General features: G+C 31.6%; 1 protein-coding gene across 1 annotated transcript; it reads right to left on the reverse strand.

Annotated features, from left to right (window-relative positions):
- Nucleotides 1-447: 447 nt before the first annotated feature.
- LOC128182890 (uncharacterized) lies at nt 448-22,082 on the reverse strand. Its single transcript, XM_052851661.1, has 8 exons — nt 22,010-22,082; nt 18,662-18,728; nt 18,480-18,540; nt 17,331-17,511; nt 15,623-15,840; nt 14,922-15,119; nt 12,633-12,701; nt 448-2,722 (listed from the first exon to the last, which is right to left on the reverse strand). The coding sequence occupies exons 2-8, from the start codon at nt 18,671-18,673 to the stop codon at nt 2,496-2,498; spliced, it is 966 nt and encodes a 321-aa protein (XP_052707621.1). The 5' UTR covers nt 18,674-18,728; nt 22,010-22,082; the 3' UTR covers nt 448-2,495.
- Between the last annotated feature and the right edge of the window lie 435 nt (nt 22,083-22,517).

Consider the following 22,517-nt stretch of genomic DNA (forward strand, 5'->3'; position numbering starts at 1 on the left):
ACAAAGGACAAATTTTGATCAGAAAAGCTCACTTGAGCCTTTTGCTCTGGTAAGCTAAACAGGAAATATAATCTTCCACAACAATTAACTATCAAACAAAAAGATAAGAAATGAAATATGTTACATTTGAAAAATTATTACTGAATTTTTTTTAAACCTATTTACAACTGAAAAAGTTACACAAACTTCTCTTTTGAATGTGTCAAATGCATTTCTGATATATTTCTTACAAAAGGGATAAAACACTCCAAAGATTATTTTTATTTTCTGCATCTTTAGTTCGCTGAATAACATGGTTTGTCTAAGAAATTATTGGACAGTCCTGGAAAGTTAGACAACAACTAGTACAATGCAACAGGTGGTCATTAGAAAAGAGAAACAGTTATGCGTGATGAAACATCACGCATAACTGTTTCATTATAGAAAAAAATTAAACGCCGAAGGCTTAAACACTCACAACTACGCAGTAGTTAACGAAACCAATATTTTCTCTTTTGCATGAACATGAAAACAATAACTAAAATACGTATTTTTTTTTTTTTTACATTTTTTAACATCCGTTTTTAAAGTTGCACTACCTTAAATGAGTATTTGTCTTGGGAGTACGGTCCTAAACTTGTGGCGAGAAACTGAAAGTGTGTGAGTTAATTTTGTTTAAAATGTAGACGAAATGGAAGCCTGAAAACATCATTAAATTGTCTTGATTTTTTAAAAATCTTTAACTATTTGGGGGGGGGGGGGCATATATATAGCATAATATACTGCAAAAACTTTACACAGTAGTCAGTTGTTTTCTAGTATATGCTGACCTCCCTGATGATGTATATTTTTTTTACATTCCGTTATTTACGTCAATAATCGACATTTCTTTTTTCTAAATCTGTTTTGTTTTTCTATGTATAACATTAAAAACCTAAGGGCTGTCGTCTAGGCCTTAAATAAAATGAAAACATAATTTTTATCGTTCCTTGAAAATGTAGCACGGATTAAAAAAAGTCGTTCTAAGATAAAAAGTGAACATAAAGTTTCTCAAAGTTTAATTTTTATTGTTAAACACGATCTCGGGAAGAGGTCAATATGTTTTAAACAACATTTTCTCTAAAAACCATGTTAGTTTCCTTTATCTTTCATGATGTCTTTTTAAATATACAAACTAGTATCTGGATGATATTTGTCTGCAAAATACGGTCAAAACATTTAAACAGGTACTAAGGGCACATGTAGCGATATAAAAAATGCAATGAAATGTTTTTATATCATAATACAATGAAAAATATCATGTGATGAATAATAATTGTAAACAAATCTATAAACTTGTCTCTTATTAACTTTCTGACGTAATCATTTGACGTGGTACTCGAACATCGGAATATCAACAACGCATACCAAATCCACGTCATAATAGATTTACAAAAAGTGGTGTGTGATAACAACCGAAGATTGTCGAAAAGGGGTATACCTAAATAAAGGATCTGTCATGGTTTTTTGCTGGTTTATGATTTTTATCCAACGAGTTGTGTATTCTATCTCCGAACCTTGGAAAGGGTATAGAAATCACTGAAAGAATTAGATTCTTTTATCACGTCCTCATGCTTAAATGATCTCATCCCTTTTTTATAGGATTTTTTTTGCTAATCTCTCAAAATAACTACAATAGAAATATTTAGAATTCATTGTGACTTCATCTCAGGGCAACATCAGTTTATACGTATATAATATGAATTATATCCACCGTAAATCAAGTGAAACGTAATGACAATTTATTTGAAGTTAACGAAAAAAACTTTTGAGGTATGTTCTCTAGAAATGTTTGGATAGTTTTTAAAGTACTTTAGCATTGCATGTTATACACTTATCTAAAGAAGTTAGTAAAAGGAAACCTACGGCAAATTGGGAGAAATAGATTTACAAAAAAGAAAAAAAAACAATCACTTTTGTTTCTTTTGAGGTGCGAAAATATTACAAAAAGGTAGAAATATTAGTCTAAATTTCCTTTTTTGCTTCAATTGTTTTTATTGCGAAACATAATTTCTTTATCAAGAAGTTTTTAATATCTTGTAAATATTACAAAAAAATACATAATAAAGTATATATTTAAATAATGTAGAATTATTCAATTCACGATAATGAACTTTATCATCATCAAAATCATGAGTAATTGTTATCCTAAACAAGTGTCTTTGTTCACAGTCAAAAAGTACGTGTACGCCTAATAAATCAGGTATAAGTGTAAATTTTTTATCAGTGTTTTTATTATTCCATATAGAACTTCCGTTTGATTTTCTAGAAGCCTTTATCAGAAAATGCCTTCAACAAATATACTGCGTGCATTGCTGCAAATTTGCCCCAAATACTGAAATGCTTGCTGATAGATTTCAGCTAAACTTGATTACATTGTATCTGCATTAAACGAGAAAGTTGTTTTAAAATAAACTTGCCGCACACCTGCAGCATACATACAGTGGTGAAGGCCTTATTCTTATTCATTCTTATCATTATTCAATTTTGACACGCACAGGTTTTAACTTTTTGCGAAAGTTCATAAGGTCAATACAGACAATTAACCCAGCAACGAGAGATATGATAAGGGCCCCCGTCACCCCCATGTATTTAGATGATGGCCTGTCATCAGGAGCACTAATCAGTGTTCGTTGGTACTTCTTTGTTTCCTTTCTATGGACAATCAAATTCTTCTTCCTGGTTTCAATCTTCTCTTGAAGCCCTGAAGAAAACAATAAACTGCTACTACTTAACTACAAAATCAAGTAAATTATTAAAGGACACCATACGAAGCCAAATGTTTCTATTCTATGAAAGGGAAAACTGATCAAGGTCCTTAAGACCAAAATTAGTTTTTTCTCTTACAAAGAACAGACTGCATGTATATCCGTCTTTATTTAATACCTCTTTTGTTCTGTTCCATGAAAAAATCTGATGACAGTGTCAATAAAGAAAGTTCTGTGGATGACCCTTTGCAGACTGAATTTATACTTTTGTCTACTTATTTGAATAATTCAGGAAGGCTCAAGGGTAAGACTTTTTAAATCATTTACTACTAAGCAACAAATATCAACCTGCCTTTCACTATGAATGCATGCGATATCTTGATCAAGCCAAAATCAGTACTGTATATGAAGTACCACAAACTCTGTATCTGTTTTATGTAATATTTAAAATAGTTTGTGCGTGAATGAAAGGAAGCTTTACATTCTCATTCGTTTAATGATGTTTTTGAAGTATAGTTTAGGTATTAAAATATGACAAGTTAAAAAATAAAATAGTTTGTTTCCGACCAATGTATCGTCTTGCTCTTGTGTTTTGCCGTATAATGAGTGAATAAATTTACATGGCACTCTTCATGAAGTTGACAATATCTGTCAATTAGTTTAAACAATGACACCTACAGCTAGTTAAATTGCGTCTGATGTAAATATACAATGCCTAATTTTTAATGATTCTAGTTTAAATAAAAGACGAAAATAACAAGTGGGTCTACTGTTATTGTATAAAGTAAAATTTGGCATTTCCTTCTTGAAGCAAGTTAAAAAAACCAAAAGTTCGAAAAAAATTCCGAATGATTCTTCGTATGATTAAGCAAAATACAACTTTTTTTTAGAACAAATAAACAAAAATCCAAACGATTCAAAGAACCAGTTGAAGGTGGCAGGGGATAGTTTTTTTGGTCGGGGTAATGTGAGGCAGATAGTGCTTATATGTGATTTAATTTTTCAGTGGATTTTTAAATTTGCTAAAATTGGTTTGCATGCAGGGGACACATGGTCCCGACTCTTGAGAATTTTTAAACATTTCAGAATAAAACAAGTACAACTTACATAAAGCACTATATAGAATAGCCAGGGACAGTCTCAAAATTTTCTTGGAAATTGTCCTTTTTCACATTTTCATGGGTCCAGCACCACGCTCCAGTCCCGAGCAACTGCCATAAACTACCATATGATTGGTAGCTTAATGTATACCCATGCAAATAATTACCAATTGATGGGGGTCAATCACCTTCTTTTCGAGTGACATTTCGTGTTCTGAAACCACCCTACTTTTCAAGCACAAAACCGAAAGTGAAAATTTTGACAGTTTCGCATTTTCATTCCATATCTGATGAAAAGTGCTACCAGTATTAAAGTGTCATATATCAATGAAATTGACATGAGCTCATCTATCCACAAAGTGAATGCAATAAATATTTTAGCAATTTATACCCCTCAAATAACCAGCCAAACCTCAGGGTTTCCCTTTATTTCAAAATGTCTTTCCTTCGAAACTATCCCCTGCCACCCTTAACAAAAATAATTTCAAAAAAGTTCAATTAGAAGTAACAATTTATTAATTTGTTTTTGGTACGAGTTGACTTTAGTTTGAACTCTTTACTATTTTGCAAGGCAAGATTTTAGATTAAAACTCGGCATAATATTGTTCTGGTAGAAAAAATTCTTGTTTCTTCAATTATCAAAATTATGCGTAAAGAGTTGTTATAAAAATACATTATAACCTTCCTTGTCCCAAAATGAACGGGACAACCCCTTTTTCCTTGATTTCAAATGACAGACCTTGTAAAATAAACATAGTATTTCCACTCAGGAATTGTAAACCGTTCCTGAATAATCTAATCAAAATGAATTAGGGGCCGACCCTTTAATTCCTTTCCGGAACGATGAACTTAACATTTTAAGGTATCAAAAATGTTAAGAACATTTTTCTGAGCACTTTTTCAAATATTTTAATGTTCAAAATTTACGACTTCTAGCCCCTTGAAACCCTAATTACATAACATATGATTAAGATATATTAATGTAAAGATAAACAGATGTACAATGAACATTTTTGCTTCAATAATTAATAACAAATTATTGCTTAGTTAAGAGTTAAGAGTAAAGAGTTACTTTGAAGCCCTCTTGGCCCTAATTTGAAAGGCAAACCCATTTTCTAGGAATAAAATGAAAGCTCGTGTATATCTTTACCTAATCGTTTTTAAGAAGAAGATTTTTAAAGATTTTCTCTGTATGTTCCTATGTAAAATTTCCCCTTACCATTGTTTTTTTTTAACTGAACTGAACTTTATTTATTTTACAACGATTGATAAACAAGTTCTACAACTTATATTAATATCTCTCCTTGGCACGGATGTTAGCGCGAGGGGGTCATTGGTGTGGGAAGAAGCCGGAGTACCCAGAGAGAACCCACGTGTCCAAGCGGGCGACCGCCATACCCTATCACATATGTGTATCCGAGACGATGTTTGAACTATTTCACTATTTTAAAAAAAGATGTATTTAATTTCATTTACATGCATTTAGTTACATCAAATAAAGATACATGCACAAATTTAATGTTTATTGGCTAAAATGTGTTTGTTGAATTAGGATTATCTAACTTCAAAAAGTAGATAAGCGATTGGGTTACATGTACTTTATATTGTATAGTTTTTATGTAAAGTAGTATATCTATTTTGAAAATGTACGCCACCCTCCCATATATAGACACATGTATAGATTTAAATTTTTGTAAAAATTTTGAGAAGTTGTTTCATTCTCCATTCTCCATTCTATTGTGAAGATTTTTTCGATAAGTTTGCCCCCCCCCCCCCTTCCTTTCAAAACGATGTTAGGTGCACCCTATTTCGTAATGAAAAAGATAAACAGCTTTTCTCTACTATACATCCAGCACCAATTATGAAAGTTGGCATTGCATTGGATTATTTTTTAAGATCCATGCCAATTGAAATTCAGGAGTATTGTTTTTTTAAATATTGAACTTTTCGAATTAGAAATATTTTCCACCCGATTGAATTTTGATATTTCATGTTACCGGAAATGCCGAGAAAGGGGAAGGGAATTCAGAGGTTTGCCTGTCTTGTATAATTTTAAAGGCCCAGTTAATGAATTCAATTGTAACGCTAAATTGTTGTCCTTTGTTTATTGACAAGAACATAACTTCAAATGAAATGTGAAATTAAAAAGCAACAGTGAATTCTTGCATGATCTTACACATGAACATCTTTATGTAATAAAAGGCGCTTCAAATAAGCAAATAATTTTTGACTCTTTCTCTCTTTCAAACTAAAAATTCTTTATCATATTTTAACATGGAACTCTCTCTCTCTCTCTCTCTCTCTCTCTCTCTCTCTCTCTCTCTCTCTCTCTCTCTCTCTCTCTCTCTCTTACAAATATTTATATGTGTTCAGAACTACTAGTATGCGATGATATGACAAATGTTTGAAATCATGCATCGAAAAAATCCCTTTATCTCTCTCTCTCTCTCTCAGTGAGATAGAGAGACTTTTTTATTTCAATCTTTTCTGGTTTAAGTTCAATCTATTTGTTAGTTACGGTCGTTTTGACGAGGTTAATTTCACAGTTATAGTTTCCCGTTACTGTATTTTATAATCAAAATGAATTTCGACAAGAGTTAAAATTTATCTGATCCTGAGAATTCACCGAGATGCTACAGCTGTTTTGAACCTTTCCACAAGAGAATTTGTATTAATCAGCACGGGATTCACGGATATCCATTTTTGGATTTTATTATGCGCAACAGAGACTGAGAAGTTGAATCAAAATTTATGCTTATATACATGCATATAAACTCTTCTAATTAATTGTGTATGTCGTTAAACGGAAACAAACCTGAAGTAGAATGATTTCGCTTTTGTTTCCTATAGTATCATCAATTTAAATAAGTGACAATAATACAATGTAACTTTGAATTAAGAAAACTTGGACACATCGTAAAATATCCTCATGTCAAGTCAAGTTCGGCTCACAACCCCCCCCCCCCCCCCTTCCTCCTCCGTCATCGACCAAATAATTCGCCCAAATACGTACCTTCCGACACACACACACACACACACACACACACACACACACACTCTCTCTCTCTCTCTCTCTCTCTCTCTCTCTCTCTCTCTCTCTCTCTCATGTGTAAATACTTTGTACATGTTTTAATACTACTACATGCAGCATGCGGTGATATCGCTAGTGTTTAAAATCGTGCACTTCAACTTTTATTGATCATTGATTGTCTTGCTTCTGATTCGAAGTCCATGATAAAAAAGAACCGTGTATGATAGACAGTGTACTGTCTCCTTTGTGTACAAGTATAGAACACATTCTTTTGTTTGTCTGGGATCAGGAAAAACTCGGAACTAACAGACAAGACCCAGACTATACACGCGACAGAGTGACCGCGGCGGGTTGTGAATATTGGCCACCTGTGCATTTGTCTTGAAGCATCAAAATAAACAGCTACAAACGGCGGAGAATTACACCATAAAACAAAAGAGTTTGACCCGGGTCTGCATGGAAATCAAAAATTAGAAAATTTTATTGAACATAGACTACATCATTTATAAAGTTATCGCTCAAAATCGGGATTTACAGCAAATATGTATAGCGATCAAAATCGGTTTATTTTATATTTAACTCAGGGCTTGTAAATAAAATTCTAATTGTAATGTTCTGTTTCGTTTTCCTTACCTACATATTGTACGGAGAGAGAGAAAGAGAGAGAGAGAGAGAGAGAGAGAGAGAGAGTACATGGAGTTTTATAACTCCCACCACTTTACTGTCTAAGCATTAGAAAAGTTTACCGATCTACATGTATATGTGCACAAGAAGAATTTTTATGTATGGGATATATTATCCTTTGGTTAAATGCCCATACTAGCTAGTGCTTAAATATATTGTCCCTGTATGTTATTGTTTTTTCATACTGTGCAAGAATATGGTATATGATAAAGCAAAATAGATCTACATTTTTTTAAAATTAGAAATACCGGTTATTGATTCTGCGAATGCTCATTAATCATATATGTTTTGTTTGGGCAACTAAAATGTTAATTAAATGAATGAAAGTGAACATAATTTTTTTTTATAAACATTACATTTTACCAACAACTTCTATTTCATTTCGGAAGAATACTAGTACTTTAAATGTTAACGGCTTTCAAAAAAAATATAGGAATAATAGATTACGTAAAACTCGCTTGTCACATGTATAACCAGTATACAATGTACATATAATAAGTACAGAATACATACTTATCCTTTGTGTTTCTGTATTTTCCCTTTACAATTTATTAAAAATACTGTTTAAATGGAAAGTCTGATCATATGCAGTTAAATAAATTTATATCAATGAATTGTTACTCATATTTATATTTATATTTAAGAGTACGCCAATCGTTAAATTATTAAGGAGTTTTTAATTTTTCGTATTAAGTGCCGACCTCAGGGTCTCTCAGGGTTTTCTCAGTACCCTCAGTGCAGACCTCAGGGTCTCTCAGGGTTTCCTCAGTACCCTCAGTGCCGACCTCAGGGTCTCTCAGGGTTTCCTCAGTACCCCCAGTGCCAACCTCAGGGTCTCTCAGGGTTTTCTCAGTGCCACTCAGGGTTTCCTCAGGGTTTTTTGATAGTCTCAGGGTTTGTAGCAACCTCTAATGATACAACATCCACTAATGATATAATGTTTCATTAGTGGTCAGGATGTTGACCACTAATGATATAATTTTATCATTAACGAACAACCTAACCGTCCGCTAATGATATAATTTCAGATTTGTATCATTAGCGGTCAAAAACCGTAACCTCTAATGATATGGAAAAAAAACTGAGAAATAAGTACTACCTTGACCACTAATGATATACATTTGCACACATTTTCAATTGCATTAGTGGATGGATTTGAAACCTTTAATGATATAACATCATAAAAGATTATATATATATATTTATATATATATATATATATATATATATATATATATATATATATATATATATATATATATATATATATATATATATATATATATATATATGGGTTTGTTAATTATAGATTAGAACAACAAGGAATATCAATTAAAGTTGGTTGAATTAAAACTACTTAAACAATAGGGATAATGTCGTTGTAACAAAGAATATTAGCCCAAGTTAAAAATTGGCCCGCGTTTCATTTTTCAACATTGATTATTGATTCGGGGTGGGGGTGGGGGTGGGGGGCTTTTTTAACGTTGAAAACTGAGACCAAAAGTCGTGAAATGTATACCCGGATTTCATTTTTCAACATTGATTATTGATTTGGGATATTGGGGGGCGGGAGGGGGGGGGGAGGAGGGGCGGGGGCTTTTCTAACGTTAAAACTGCGACCAAACGTCATTTTTCAACAGCTCAAAAAAGTGTTTTTTTCTAATCTCTGATGACCTCACACGTTGAAAATTGACAAACTACAGGTTTTTGAACTGTCTCTGAAATGGAACTTGCTCTACCTAATTATTTTGTATCTGATAAAAAATTTCAGCTCCATGTTTTAATTCCTAATATTGTTCGATATTCATGCCGATATGGATTTTTGTTTTTGTTTGTTTTTGTTTGGGGTTTTTTTCCCGATAGCAACAGTTTGTTATTAAGACTAAGAACTCTGTCTCTTGTTGTTAAACTGTGTAGATAGAGCTAAAAGGAGTATATGTCAAACAACATCGTCTCAAGCCATGGTCCGGTGTCCGTTCATATATATATCTCTCTCCACCATGATCGTTCATGTTGACCGTGGTTTGCTAAGATTGTCAAACCAATACCGGCCGTTTATGTTATATTTCCGGTAAATCGCTTCAACTTTAATTTATTTTGAGAAGTCATGATAATTAACTGACAGCACAATAATGAGCAGTTTTCATATTTTTATCAGACAAGTCGCGATCATAATTATTTAATTAATTCAACTTTACAATAACTTTTCTTAAACTTGCAAAATTAACAAAATTATGATTAATAAGCTACTTATCTTGATTTGACATAAAAAAAAAATTGTGTTCAATACAGATACAAACACTACACAGAAACTTTTTCGTGGGTGTGTTTAGGGAGTATTGGACATTTATGACGCATTCGCCGGCTTAACGAGGAATCTTGACCCGGGTTGAAATTTGACCCGGATATCATTTTTCAACGTTGAAAAATTGATACCAAAAGTCGTGAAATTATACCTGGGGTCAGTTTTCAACAGCTTGAAAAATATTTTTCAAACTTCTAAGGACATCGACAAGTTGAAAACTGACCCTGTTGAAAATTGACTCCGACTTCAGAGTTTTGAACTGTCTTTGAACAGAAGTGTAACTTGCTCTTCACAGTTTAATTGTACTTCAAAGTTTCGGTTTCAAAATTTTAACTCTTTCATACTATCCGCTATATTTGCCGTCTTGGGTAATTTGACATTTCAAAGGTTGATTTTTCTGACTTCAATCATTTAATGTTTCATTTGACTGAAAACGTGGTATGTAGCAACCTCTTTTATTATACTTTCATGTTAAATACTGAAATCTGATTGGTTTAGACGCAGTTGATAATTTGTTCTATTACCCTCAGCGTTAGCAACACACTTGGCAACGGGTAACACAACGAATTGTTACATGCGCGTAAATTATGCGCGTACAGTTCGCCGTAGAATTCACGTCATTTCTATACAAAAGCAGAAAAATTTCTTTAAAATTAAGACATTCAGTATAATAAAATAAATAGTGCCTATTTGGGAGGATAACAGTTGAAATTGACACCCCTCGAAAACCATTGTCAACCTCCGCTTCGCGTCGGTTGACAATGGTTCTCTCGGGGTGTCAATTTCAACTGTTACCGTCCCAAACAGGCACTATATATATATTGATACACTGTCCACTAACGATATAATGTTGCATTAGTGGACAGAATGTTGACCACTAATGATATAATTTTATCAAACCCGGGTCAATTTTTAACCCGGGTTAACATTTTTTGTTACACCGACATAATCACCATTGTTGAAGTAGTTTTAATTCAACCAACATTATTTCATATTCTTTGTTGTTCTAGGGTATAATTAACAAACCCACATATTCAACTTAACAATAAATTAGTGATTCAATTGTGCTACAGACCATAATAGCAAATAGTCTTGTGTTGTCTATGGTTTAATTTTAAAATTCTTCAGAAATATTTTTTTACAAGCTAACCACTTTGAGTTTAATATACCCGGTAATCATTTTTGGTACAAGTTAACTATATCTGGTCAATCACTCACTTCCTGTCAGCCTTACTGACCAGTCCGGTCTCACTTTGTCAATCGTCTTCAATCTTGTTAGATGCGTGCCTCGAACCACTAAGTAAGTCTTTTTTATTGAAGTAATTGCTCAAATTTGTTAGTATTAAATTGTATTTTTGAAGTATAGTTACAGATGGAAATTTATTTTACAGATAAAACATTCTTAAAAGTATGGCACACCATTATGGTCTTTAAAGTGATTTACAGTTAAAGGTATAAAGTTAAATTCTATATTTTCCTATTTAGTAATTTGTTATTTCTATTTGTTGTAGTTTTTTACCAATATTATTCATGACGGCAACGTTTCCACACAAAATAAAATATGAAACCCATGTGACTTTTGTTTGCTTTGTGCAAGGTTAGCTATCTGCCTGCACCAGGCAGAATAAGTCTTATGAATTGGACCTTTTTCATGTTAATAAAATCCCGCTAAGAGTTTATCAATAATGTTTTAATATCGTAAAATTGCTTTTCTTCAAACTGTCTTCAACTAAAAATATTTAGCACAACTCCTTTTTGATTAATGATAATCCATTTGGATCTTCAAGTAAACAGACGAAGTCATAAATGGTATGTATTTCGTCTGTATGCGACTATTTCAGTTCAAGTAAAAAGGCAAAATATCAGGGTAATGTCAGAATGGTGTATTTTACAATAAAGGACAAAATACATGTATATGATTAAATAACGCCCCCCCCCCACCAAAAAAAAAAAAAAAAATTAACCAATTCTTATGCAGTATTGTATGAAAATCAAATCAAATATATATATATATATATAATTTTATATTAAATTATATCATATTATATCATTAAAGGTTGCAAATCCATCCACTAATGCAATTAAAAATGTGTGCAAATGTGTATCATTAGTGGTCAAGGTAGTCCTTATTTCTCATTTTTCCCCATATCATTAGAGGTTACGGTTTTTGACCGCTAATGATATAAATCTAAAATTATATCATTAGCGGACGGTTAGGTTGTTCGTTAATGATAAAATTATATCATTAGTGGTCAACATCCTGACCACTAATGCAACATTATATCATTAGTGGACGTTGTATCATTAGAGGTTGCTACAAGGGTTTTTTCATTACAGTAGTGATACAACCGCTGTCGATCACGGGGATCGAATTCGGGTTGCCCAGTGGTTCTGGAGAGGAAGATGAAAATGTGAAAGGTTTACAGCGACAATGCCAACGTTATTTACCGATCCTACTTTATGAAATAATGATATGTTGTTCATAATTTCTAAATGTACTTATTTTAACATCACATGCTGAGATTTCATTATTTAATGGTGCATTTACTTCAGTATGCGGTGGATCTACATTAGGTATGTATCACGATTGAAATACGCTCAATGTCGGGATACTGACAAAGTTTTGGACCAAAGTCAAGCCACTCAATAATTTATTTATATTTAGATACAAAAGCATCTCTGAAAGCTGTCCCTTATCTTTTATATTTGGAATTGTACTCGAATACATATACATGCTTTACTTTATCATCGTAATGTTGAATTAAAGAATCACTGTTTATACATACCAGGGCACCATTTGGATAATGCTTTGTCAGGATTGTATATCGGAGGATGAGGCAGATACACAAAAGTACCTAAAAGAAATAAAAATAAGGAATTTTGACATTATTTTTTATTCTATTCTAGGCATCGTTTAATATCTAGAATAACTTTCACATTATTCAAAGCTTTTATAAAGTGCCTGTTAAATTTGCTAAACAGTTTAAAATATCCTTACATTTGATGTAATTTATGTGTATTTTATTTCTAAGTATTTTTAAGCAATTCAAAATCAAAGAAAACTGATTTTTTCGTAACTTTGTATAAATAAGGTTGTTTTTTTTTTGCCAATATTTCAGAAATAAGTTGAGTTGGAGTCTACTTAGGCATTTTCAGAGGAAACTCTTTCGTAGAATCAGATTCAGGAGCATTATGATTTTCCTCCGACATTATAAAGGAAAGTAATTTTTACCTTCTAAGGTATTTTTACGTAACAAAAGGACAGAGAATCACAAGGAGTTAAAGAAGATGGGGGAACAAGATAACGCAAATGCCCATTTTGTTTTGTCGTAAAAAAAAATCAAATTAATTTTTTTTCCAACCAAATATACTAGACAATGTTATTATACAAGTTTATAAAAGCATAATTTCTAACTATACTCAGTTTCTAATATTTTAACAAACAATAAGAAAAAAAATTCAAAAGCTTTGGTGGTATCGAACCCATAACTTAAAAACCCTAGTTCTATAATGTTACCTAATGTCTTGGTTCTTTGACCACTGAGCCGTTTCAGTCACAACAAACTTCAATGTTATATGCTAAATGCAATTTATGGACTTGTATTATTTCTCTAAAACGTACAATTGTTGGGATACAAAATGACATTTTTAAAGTATAGTGGGTCATCTCTCCACGTTTTTGTTGATTGAAATCGGTTTGATTCCCTTTAAACCTTATATATACTTTGACAAAAATATGGAGCCCAGACCCACTTTATAAAAGAAAAGGCATTGGAGTTCTAAAAATGACACTATTTGGAGGTTTTGACACGCATACTCCAGTTTAAATCAACATTTTCTAAATATTTAACATATATAAAGGTTATAAATCAATGTTATGGTAAATATACATTGTTTTCGATAATTTAGAAAGACATTATGAGATTTGTTGAAAATAAAAATTTATAGTATCTTATCTATCCCCATATAGGCAGTTTACACGCCTTATTCAGCCATCTTCTTTGACCGTGATCCGTGAATGAATTAAACACGAAAGGTCTGTGATTGCTTTGCGATATTAATCGAGGCTTGTAATAAAGTCAAAAATGAATTTCAACTGAATTAAATCCTTTGACAAATTCCGATTGTTATTATCAAGAACGCCTCGTTTCGATGTTGATCCATAACACGTTAGGCCTACAGTACATTCTATAAACATTATTCTTTTTGCAGGCCTATATAACATGAATCATTTATCCTCCGCATTTAATGTTATATTCTTTAAAGACAATCAATGAAAAAAAATTTCGTATAACAAAATACAGATATGTTTATTTTTTTATGCCAAAAGTATGTTATCTAATATTAGCCTAATAGGTGTGTTTCAGCACAAGTCGGTTAGTTTGAGCACATATAAAAAGTAGTGACCTAGATTATTCATGCGCTACTTAAACCTCTTGACCCATGATAATGTTATGCTGGAATATATAAGGGAAACCATTTGCAAGTGTAAATATTCTAATATAATATATTATATTATATAGGCGTGCATTATTTTTATTTATTTGTAAGTGCTTTAAAATTTACGTAATAAATTTGATTTGAAGCAGTTGGTCCTTATCAATTTTTGCACGATTAAGTACAAACTTTGATAAAAACTTTATTACAAGTTAACGTTTAAAATAGTTTTTAAACTTGCTTTCAAATTCGTTTGACAAAAATAGTTTTAAAACAGATTTTTGTTTAAAAAATATAAAGTTTATAGCAAACCGTCAGATTTTGATCAGGGAAAGGGGCTTAAACTAAGTTAAAATAATCTATCAACAACTTCAAGTTGCTTGCTTTGCTTGAAGTGATTGCTTCATTTCATATATTTTTAATTTCATGTTATGTTAAAATGTAAATGAAAAAACCATTGATTAAAAATTTAAAAAAGTACGACATATATTTTTGAAATGCCAATAAGAAGTTATGATCAGTTTACAAATTTTAAACATCGTTGGCCATTTCAGAAGTTGAATTATGTAAATAATTAATTGTTCATACTGCTTATTACCTATTCTCATGTAAATTATGGAAAGGCCAGAAGTACTTACTTTCATGTCTTATTTCGGTGAACTCCGGGTACAGGATGCTACAATTTTCAGCTGCTTGGAATCTGTAAGACATCGACGTATTGTCTTTCTTAAACGAGGCAAAAAAATTTGGTACTACACCATCTTCACACAATACGTATGGGTCACTGTCATTTAACATAGTGCTGTTTGATGTCATCGTGCAGTTTGTTTCTTTTTCTAAAAATCAAGTCAAAATAATTCTCTTCAAAAACATCGACAAGCAATTGAATACAATTAATGAAAAGAACCTAGGGTCACATCAATCTAAGCAACAATGGTCAATTGACATAACTTTTATTCATACAGTTTTACAAGTTCAAATACAATTCAAAGCATTTAATTATGTTATTGTAATTGTCTATGATAAGCTTTTTTTCAAATTTGAAATTAGAAAGTTATTTTACGATGATTGCAATGAATCGTAAAAATCGCAATGTATGTTAGGTTGCCCCCCCCCCCCCCTTATTTTCGAAGATAGTTATTATTTCATCAGTTTTGATTTCTTGCACGGATGCCACTTTGTCTCAAGAATGTCTTGAGCACGCTTTCAGCGAATTGAGGACGCAGTGCACGCGAGGTGATAAAACTCTACGGCATATGTAATTTAAAACGGATTGATAACGGAACGCCTCTTGGTGTTGTCAGAGCCTTACGAAGAGATAAAATTAAGCTATAGTTACCAAGTCTTGGGTTATAGCAGACGAAAGCACGATTATTGCCACAGCTTTCGGCATGAATTTCTGTGGTGGAGTATTTAAAAGAAAGACACAATACATCCTCTTGTGGTTGCGATTGCTCATCTAGATGCAGGTCAACATTTAATGGCTTACAACGGCTATCCATGCTTTCGTTGGAGGAAATTCGCAGAAGTGCTCCAATCCACACTCTTAAGTTAGAACTAAAATGGAAAGAGATAATTTTGATGCAAAGCATTAACCATTACTTCTATTAACTATTCTAAGAGTATTTGCATTAAATTACACGTAAATGGAAAACATGTAACATTTCGAAGATATCTCCTTCTCTCTATATCATGGAAACTAAATAAGCAACAAAAATAAAGGATGGGAGGTAGATGAAATGGTTCTGATTAAGAGTCAGTTCAATTATTACCACAAATTTATCGCCCGATTATAAAAAGAAAATACTTTTGGGAGAATTTGTATCGAGTTGGGGAGTGTACGAACGGTAAAAAATTAAATTTCCGATGGCCTATGATTTATAATCTTTCTATAGTCTGTCCCTTATTTTGTCTTATTCTTTTCTCCTAACATTACCTGTCTATGATTCAGAAGAGATCTACAAGAACCTGCTGCATTTTAAAAACTATACCCCAGTTATTACCATTGCTACAAACGACAAAAAGGGCAATGAAAGTGAATAGATAAGAATAGATAAAAAAAAAATAAAAACATGAAAGCCAGAATTATAAGTTGTTAAGAATGTTTATAACAATAAAAGAGGGTTCAAAATTAACAGAAACTAAATATATCATGTTACATTAATATCCTTATTTCTATTTAAAACTTTTATAAATCAATCTGGATCCTGTTTTGTTCTCAACATCTAGTATCATGTTTTATTCACCAATCAGGTTATGTTGTCAAACGTGTATTATTCTATTTTACCAAATATTTCTTTATATGATAAAAATTTATAATAACAGTAAAACTTTATCTGCTAGAAGAGCGCTTCTATAGGTCGTGGGTTCAAGCCCCGGCCATGGCAAAGGTGGAGATCCAATATAGTGAATTTATTTATATCCTGCATTATATGGACGGGTACTAGTATATGTCAATTTTAGAGTTTTTCCAATGTTTGTGCTATATATATATATATATATATATATATATATATATATATATATATATATATAAATAAATATATATATATATATATATATATATATATATATATATATATATATATATATATATATATATATATATATATATATATACTTTATATTTATATGCTGATATTTTAGTAATAAAGCTAAGTATGCTGTTCATTTTTTACTATATGCTGTAACTCGATTATTTACTTTCACCGAATTTTCTGTCTTTATTATTGCTGATTTAATTTGATGGTTTTTGCGGCTGCAATAATTTGTTCTGATAGAGAAGCTATAACATGTTATTAATTCACCCATAATATCCCTTACTCAGATAAATTCGGTTAGGTTTATTCTAAAATAAAATTAAAACTAAATTGTATTATAACTTATTTTTAATTACATGTTCCAAATTGAAAAGCATCGATAGAAAAAAAAACCACATTTAACTCGTAAGATTGATAGGTTTTACGTAAAGTCTATAGTAATCTTGATAAAGCAGAATACATGCTATAAGATGTCGAGAGTAATTCAGATAACATATCAGTACGTACCCCGTATTATCTGTTAGAGACGAAAGTCGCGTCGCAATCCTTCCCCTTAAAACGGGTTTGAAGGTTAACATGTCAGAATCCGGTATCAAAAGCTCCATGTTTTCCTCCTCACAAAGTTTGTATGCGCTGTACCAGGTGACATTTGTAAAATATAGACGAAGTCCACAGTCCACACTAGGGCCTAAAAGAATTTTTTTTTAGATTTTCTCTTTATATTTTAATGCAAAATTACCCCCATGGTTTTCCATTCTTATCCCCGGGGATCATAAATCGAACAAACGTGATTTTACACTGTTTGAGTATGCCTCTACACATGCTTTTGTTGTCGATTGGTTTCTGAGAATAATAGTTTTAAATATTTTTCCATATATTCATATTAAATAAATTTAAACCCCTATCGTTTCTCTGTCTAACTCTCTAGGATCATGATTTGAACAAACGTGAATCTAAACTACCTGAGGATGTGTCTCCACAGGTTATTCTGGGCAGTTGGTTTTTAAGAAGACGTTTTAAAAGGTTTTTCCACATATTCTTTTGTAAAAAATTGTGGCCACATCCTATTCCCGGATATCGTGATTTGAACAAGCTTTGATCTACCCAATCTGAGGATACTTCCACATACAAATGTTTTCGATTTTTTTTGCAATTTGTTTTTGATAAAAAGATTTTTGAAAAATACTAATTTTCAGTTATTCTTAATTATCTTTCTTTGGAAGAGAGCGTCGCCCTTATTTTTAACAAACTCCCTTCACCGAAGAAAGCTTTATGCCAACTTTGATTGGAATAGGCCAAGTGGTTACGGAGAAGAAGTCGAAAATGTGAAAAGTTTACATACGAACGGACGCGGAACAAATACTGATCAGAAAAGCTCACTCGAGCTTTCAACCTAGATGATCTAAAAATGATTTCATAAAAAAGATTCATTAGTAAATGTGTTTTTAAACATGAACAACTGTTCCTTTGTCAACAAACTAAGATCAAACGAATCACGCTTGTAACGAAGAAAAATCGCCTGTCCCTGACAATTCGTTATAGTTTTATTGTATCAAGTTAATAGAGGACAATGTTGAAATTTTCAAATGCTACACAACTGCATAGATTAATGTAAATTTAAAAAATTACACAAATACAAGGAAAGTAAACAAATACCTTCATATAGAACAGACATTGTCGTGTTTACTTGCATCATCAGAACGCACAAGGTCATTTTCTATTAAAAAATATATACGTGTTACAAGTTTTTTTTTCAACGAAACGTCTAAATACAACTTAACAGTAACCATCAATAAGCACGGAGTAGATATTATAGAATTGGGACAAAAGCTAGTTACCTTAAAGTCCATGATGAATATCTGCACGACAAATAATAAATGGAGTCCAACTGCTTCAAAGTATGTTCTGCGTTAAATAATGCATATTCATTTAATTTAGCATGCAAACCCATTGCTCACAGCGGCTTTAATGAAACACTTTAGAACAGGTTAATAGCTAAAACATGTTAGATTTGACAACTTGAGATGTGCTTTATTCAATTCCGTAAAAGTCTCAAAATCCGCAAAAATTGCCATAATTACATTTTCCTCATGGGCTATACCACATATATTGAGGCGTCAAAATAAGCTAAGCTTGAAACTTATCTTCTTTTTTTTTGTATTACGAAATTTGATTGTTTCTCTTTCATTCACTACACGGATAAATGATCATGGTTTATGATTTCTATAAGGTAGGTCGCCATTTTAACAAAGCGTCACTGAAAATAACATTCTTAATTTGTCAATGTAGCACAAACATTCAGTTACAGGTAATGGCTTACTTTTCAAACTGATCCTGATCCAAATTCGGAAATATAATATTACCAAAATTTCGTGTTAGTTATTAATACTTATAGTCCATTCTCATTTCAAAATTCAACTCCTGCTTTTCTGACCATTTCGTTCCGTAAACGAAAAAAACTTGTGTCCGAGGAAATCATTATACACTTGAATATTGATTTTACGATATTTATTTTTCTGAAAATTCCCAGGAACTCTTTGTTTTCTATCGCCCTGTTTTAATATTACCAACCGCTCTATGGCTTTATCTTTAACTGAAGTAGTTATATTCGCCGATCTTCAATCTTTATTTTTTAATTGTGCAAGTAAGTTTTCTATACTATTTTACTTGATTCCAGTAAAAATTGTTTCCTTGTTAAAATAAGTGTTATGTTTATTTATTCTGTTAATCAAATACTTGCATCATTGTTGAAATATTTTTTGTTACGTCATGTTAATCTAAGCGGCTTTGTTGATCAACACAAAAAAGAAAGTATGGCGCAACATTATTGCCATTTTACAAAAAAATATAAATATAAGTAATCACTTGTTAATATCCCGATCAATATCCAAAAATGATAACTTATTTCTTAAGTAATGACTGTAAGTTAAATAGTTGCTCGATTCTTAATCTTTTGCCAATTAAGTTGAATCTCGGCGAGTCTTCTCTGGTAAAAGCAGCTCAACACTTTGGGATAACAAGTAAGTTAAGGTGAGTTGTTTGAAAGTCAAGTTTTACACCCCGCCCCTTTTTAATGCCTTAAATTTTGACCCATATCTCCGCTTTCTCGAAAGAAGAACCCTCAAGGTTTTTCCAAAATTTAGATTTCAAATCCTGAAAATTATTCAGCTAAATTTTAAGCTCAAATTCCATTTCTCGAATAAAATTACCGTAATTCTCAACTGAGCTAGGTAATCACGTCACCGAGTGAAGAATAATCATTGGCGAAAGTGGTCTCTTATAAATTCCCTATGTAGATCATTACATTTTCAATATCAACAATCAAATAATTATATTTAAATATAGACACTTGGATAAAATTAACAAAAGGTATTAAATGTTGATCAGTCATGAAACTTAGCAGTTTGTTGTTGTAACTTCTGTAATATTAAACTTAATTACATATTTAATTATTATACAACAAACAAAGAACACATTAATGACATCATGGTAACAAAAAATCATTAGAAAGTAGAATTATTACACAGTTACTCTATTTAACACAGATTTTGATTAACCTTTGTTCACATTTTTATGAATAGAGATAACCGCCTTATTTTTTCTTATCAAAATAATATTTATGATTCCTATAAAATATTGCATATACGCGAACTACTGAGTGGAATATATCTGAGAAATAATACTACAGACGCTATGATACTGCATTTATGATATTTTTGTTATTTTTAAATTTGAGATTTGACTCAAGTTTGTTAAAGAAAATTTATTTTTTTTTCAAACAGAGCTAAAAAAAATGAATGAGTCTTTTTTCGTTAAATGCAGATATTAGAATTTGTCAACTTTGAGAGAAAAATACACAAACTCTTGAGTATAAATTCAGACCTAAGAATGAGATTTGACTTTATTTTTTTTTTCAAGAAAGCCTGAATATCCTATTGTATCTCACCGATCAAAAAGTATGGTGTTCACCATAACACCAGAAGCACGAGTTTCTCTTCGTTGTTGGATGTACATAAGATTGTCCAAATGAAACGTGGGTCAATTTTTAACCCGGGTTAATATCATTTTTTATATAATATTTCATCATATTATCCACGAATTGCACTAATGCAATTGAAAATGTGTGCAAATGTGTATCATTAGTGTTCAGGTAGTACTTATTTCTCATTTAATTCCCATATTATTAGAGGTTACGATTGTTGACTGCTAATGCTATAAATCTGAAATTGTGTCATTAGCGGACGGTAAGTTATTCGTTAATGATAAAATAATATCATTATTGGTCAACATTCTGACCAATAATGCAACATTTTATCATTAGTGGACGATGTATTATTAGAGTTTGCTACACTACTTAAAACAAGGCTGCTCACACAATGCTTTAAGGTGGCTCTTTATGTTTTTGTATGTAGCCTTAGTCGGAGTTTTTTCTAAAGTTTTGTACGTGACTGTGTACAATTAAGGACCAAGTTATCAAGGCAGGTATGGTTGTTTTCAATGTTACTTGCGATAAATAATACCTGTAATATCACCTCGTAAGACTGCTCTGATACGATTGCACGTTGTCTGATTATTCAAACTGACTGATATGAATCATTACATGTTTGGCTCTAAATTAATCCGCATATTGGATTTTTTTGAATGGTTGATTTCCAAATTGGAAAAATCAGTAAAAGAAACCCGGGTAGACATTAGCTTTGCAAACCTGACAATAAGATTCAACTAATTTGGTTAGTCCAAATTTCAAAGTTAAATACTAAGTGAATTTTTTTTTTTTAATTGTGACTATGCCAAAAAGTTATTGACATAACAATGTCATTGAGTCATTGAGTCATTGAATATGCATCCGATCACCAAAGACAAACCTGAAAACTTTGAAATATTCTTCTCGCGAGTAAGCATCAATAATCTAACACCTAAAACCTAACTAAGATCCCTGACTGCGGAAAAACAAATCCCAAAACAAAATATACCTAATCAAATGGACAACAGGTATCACATTGATAACATTTATTTTGAAATTTGAATACTTAGTAATGACTTTCATAAAAAAATCCTAATATAGATTTGAACGTTATTTGAAAATAAAAGCTTGGTTTTAAAGTTTCTGAATAAATATTGTACTCTAAGTGCAACTAAATAGTAATATTTCTTAGCCAAATACAATGACACGCTACTAAACTTACCTTAAAGTACACGATAATTGTCTACAGGATAAAAGACAAATGGGTGCCAAGTACTTCAAAGTACCAAACGTTATGTGTGCTTTGCTTTATATGTTTTGATTTTTTTTCCAGCATGGTGCATTGCCATTGGTCACAGCAGCTAAAAAAAAAATCACCATTTGCATTTCATAATCTGATGACACAATACGAGCAGGTATAGATTTTTATCGAGTCTTTTGTTATCTTACTATCATTTGTCACTATAAATGATGAATATTAAATCTGGTCGAAAAAAATACTAATCAATTGTTATATCTATGGAGCAAAACTGATAATTCGTCTACTGCTTACCCCCTTGGTACATTTTTAATAACTAAATGAAAGAGAGGTTTTTTTCCAGGATTTGAACTTGATTGCAGAACTGTTAATCAGTTAATGGCAATTTGTTCCAACTGATTGACCGGTTACTTGTGAAAAATTTGTTGAATATTATTTTTTTTATGTCTTTTTTTGCCATTGTTACTATAGG

The sequence above is a fragment of the Crassostrea angulata genome, chromosome 5, assembly GCF_025612915.1.
Source record: "Crassostrea angulata isolate pt1a10 chromosome 5, ASM2561291v2, whole genome shotgun sequence".
NCBI lineage: Eukaryota > Metazoa > Mollusca > Bivalvia > Ostreida > Ostreidae > Magallana > Magallana angulata.

What these genes read in the sequence shown, in the direction of transcription:
- LOC128182890 (XM_052851661.1), bottom strand. An exon ending in CACCGAAATAAGACATGAAA is followed by an intron (nt 12,702 to 14,921) that starts GTAAGTACTTCT and finishes TATTTCTTTTAG; the next exon opens with GTACTTTTGTGTATCTGCCT. An exon ending in ATTATCCAAATGGTGCCCTG is followed by an intron (nt 2,723 to 12,632) that starts GTATGTATAAAC and finishes TGTTTTCTTCAG; the next exon opens with GGCTTCAAGAGAAGATTGAA.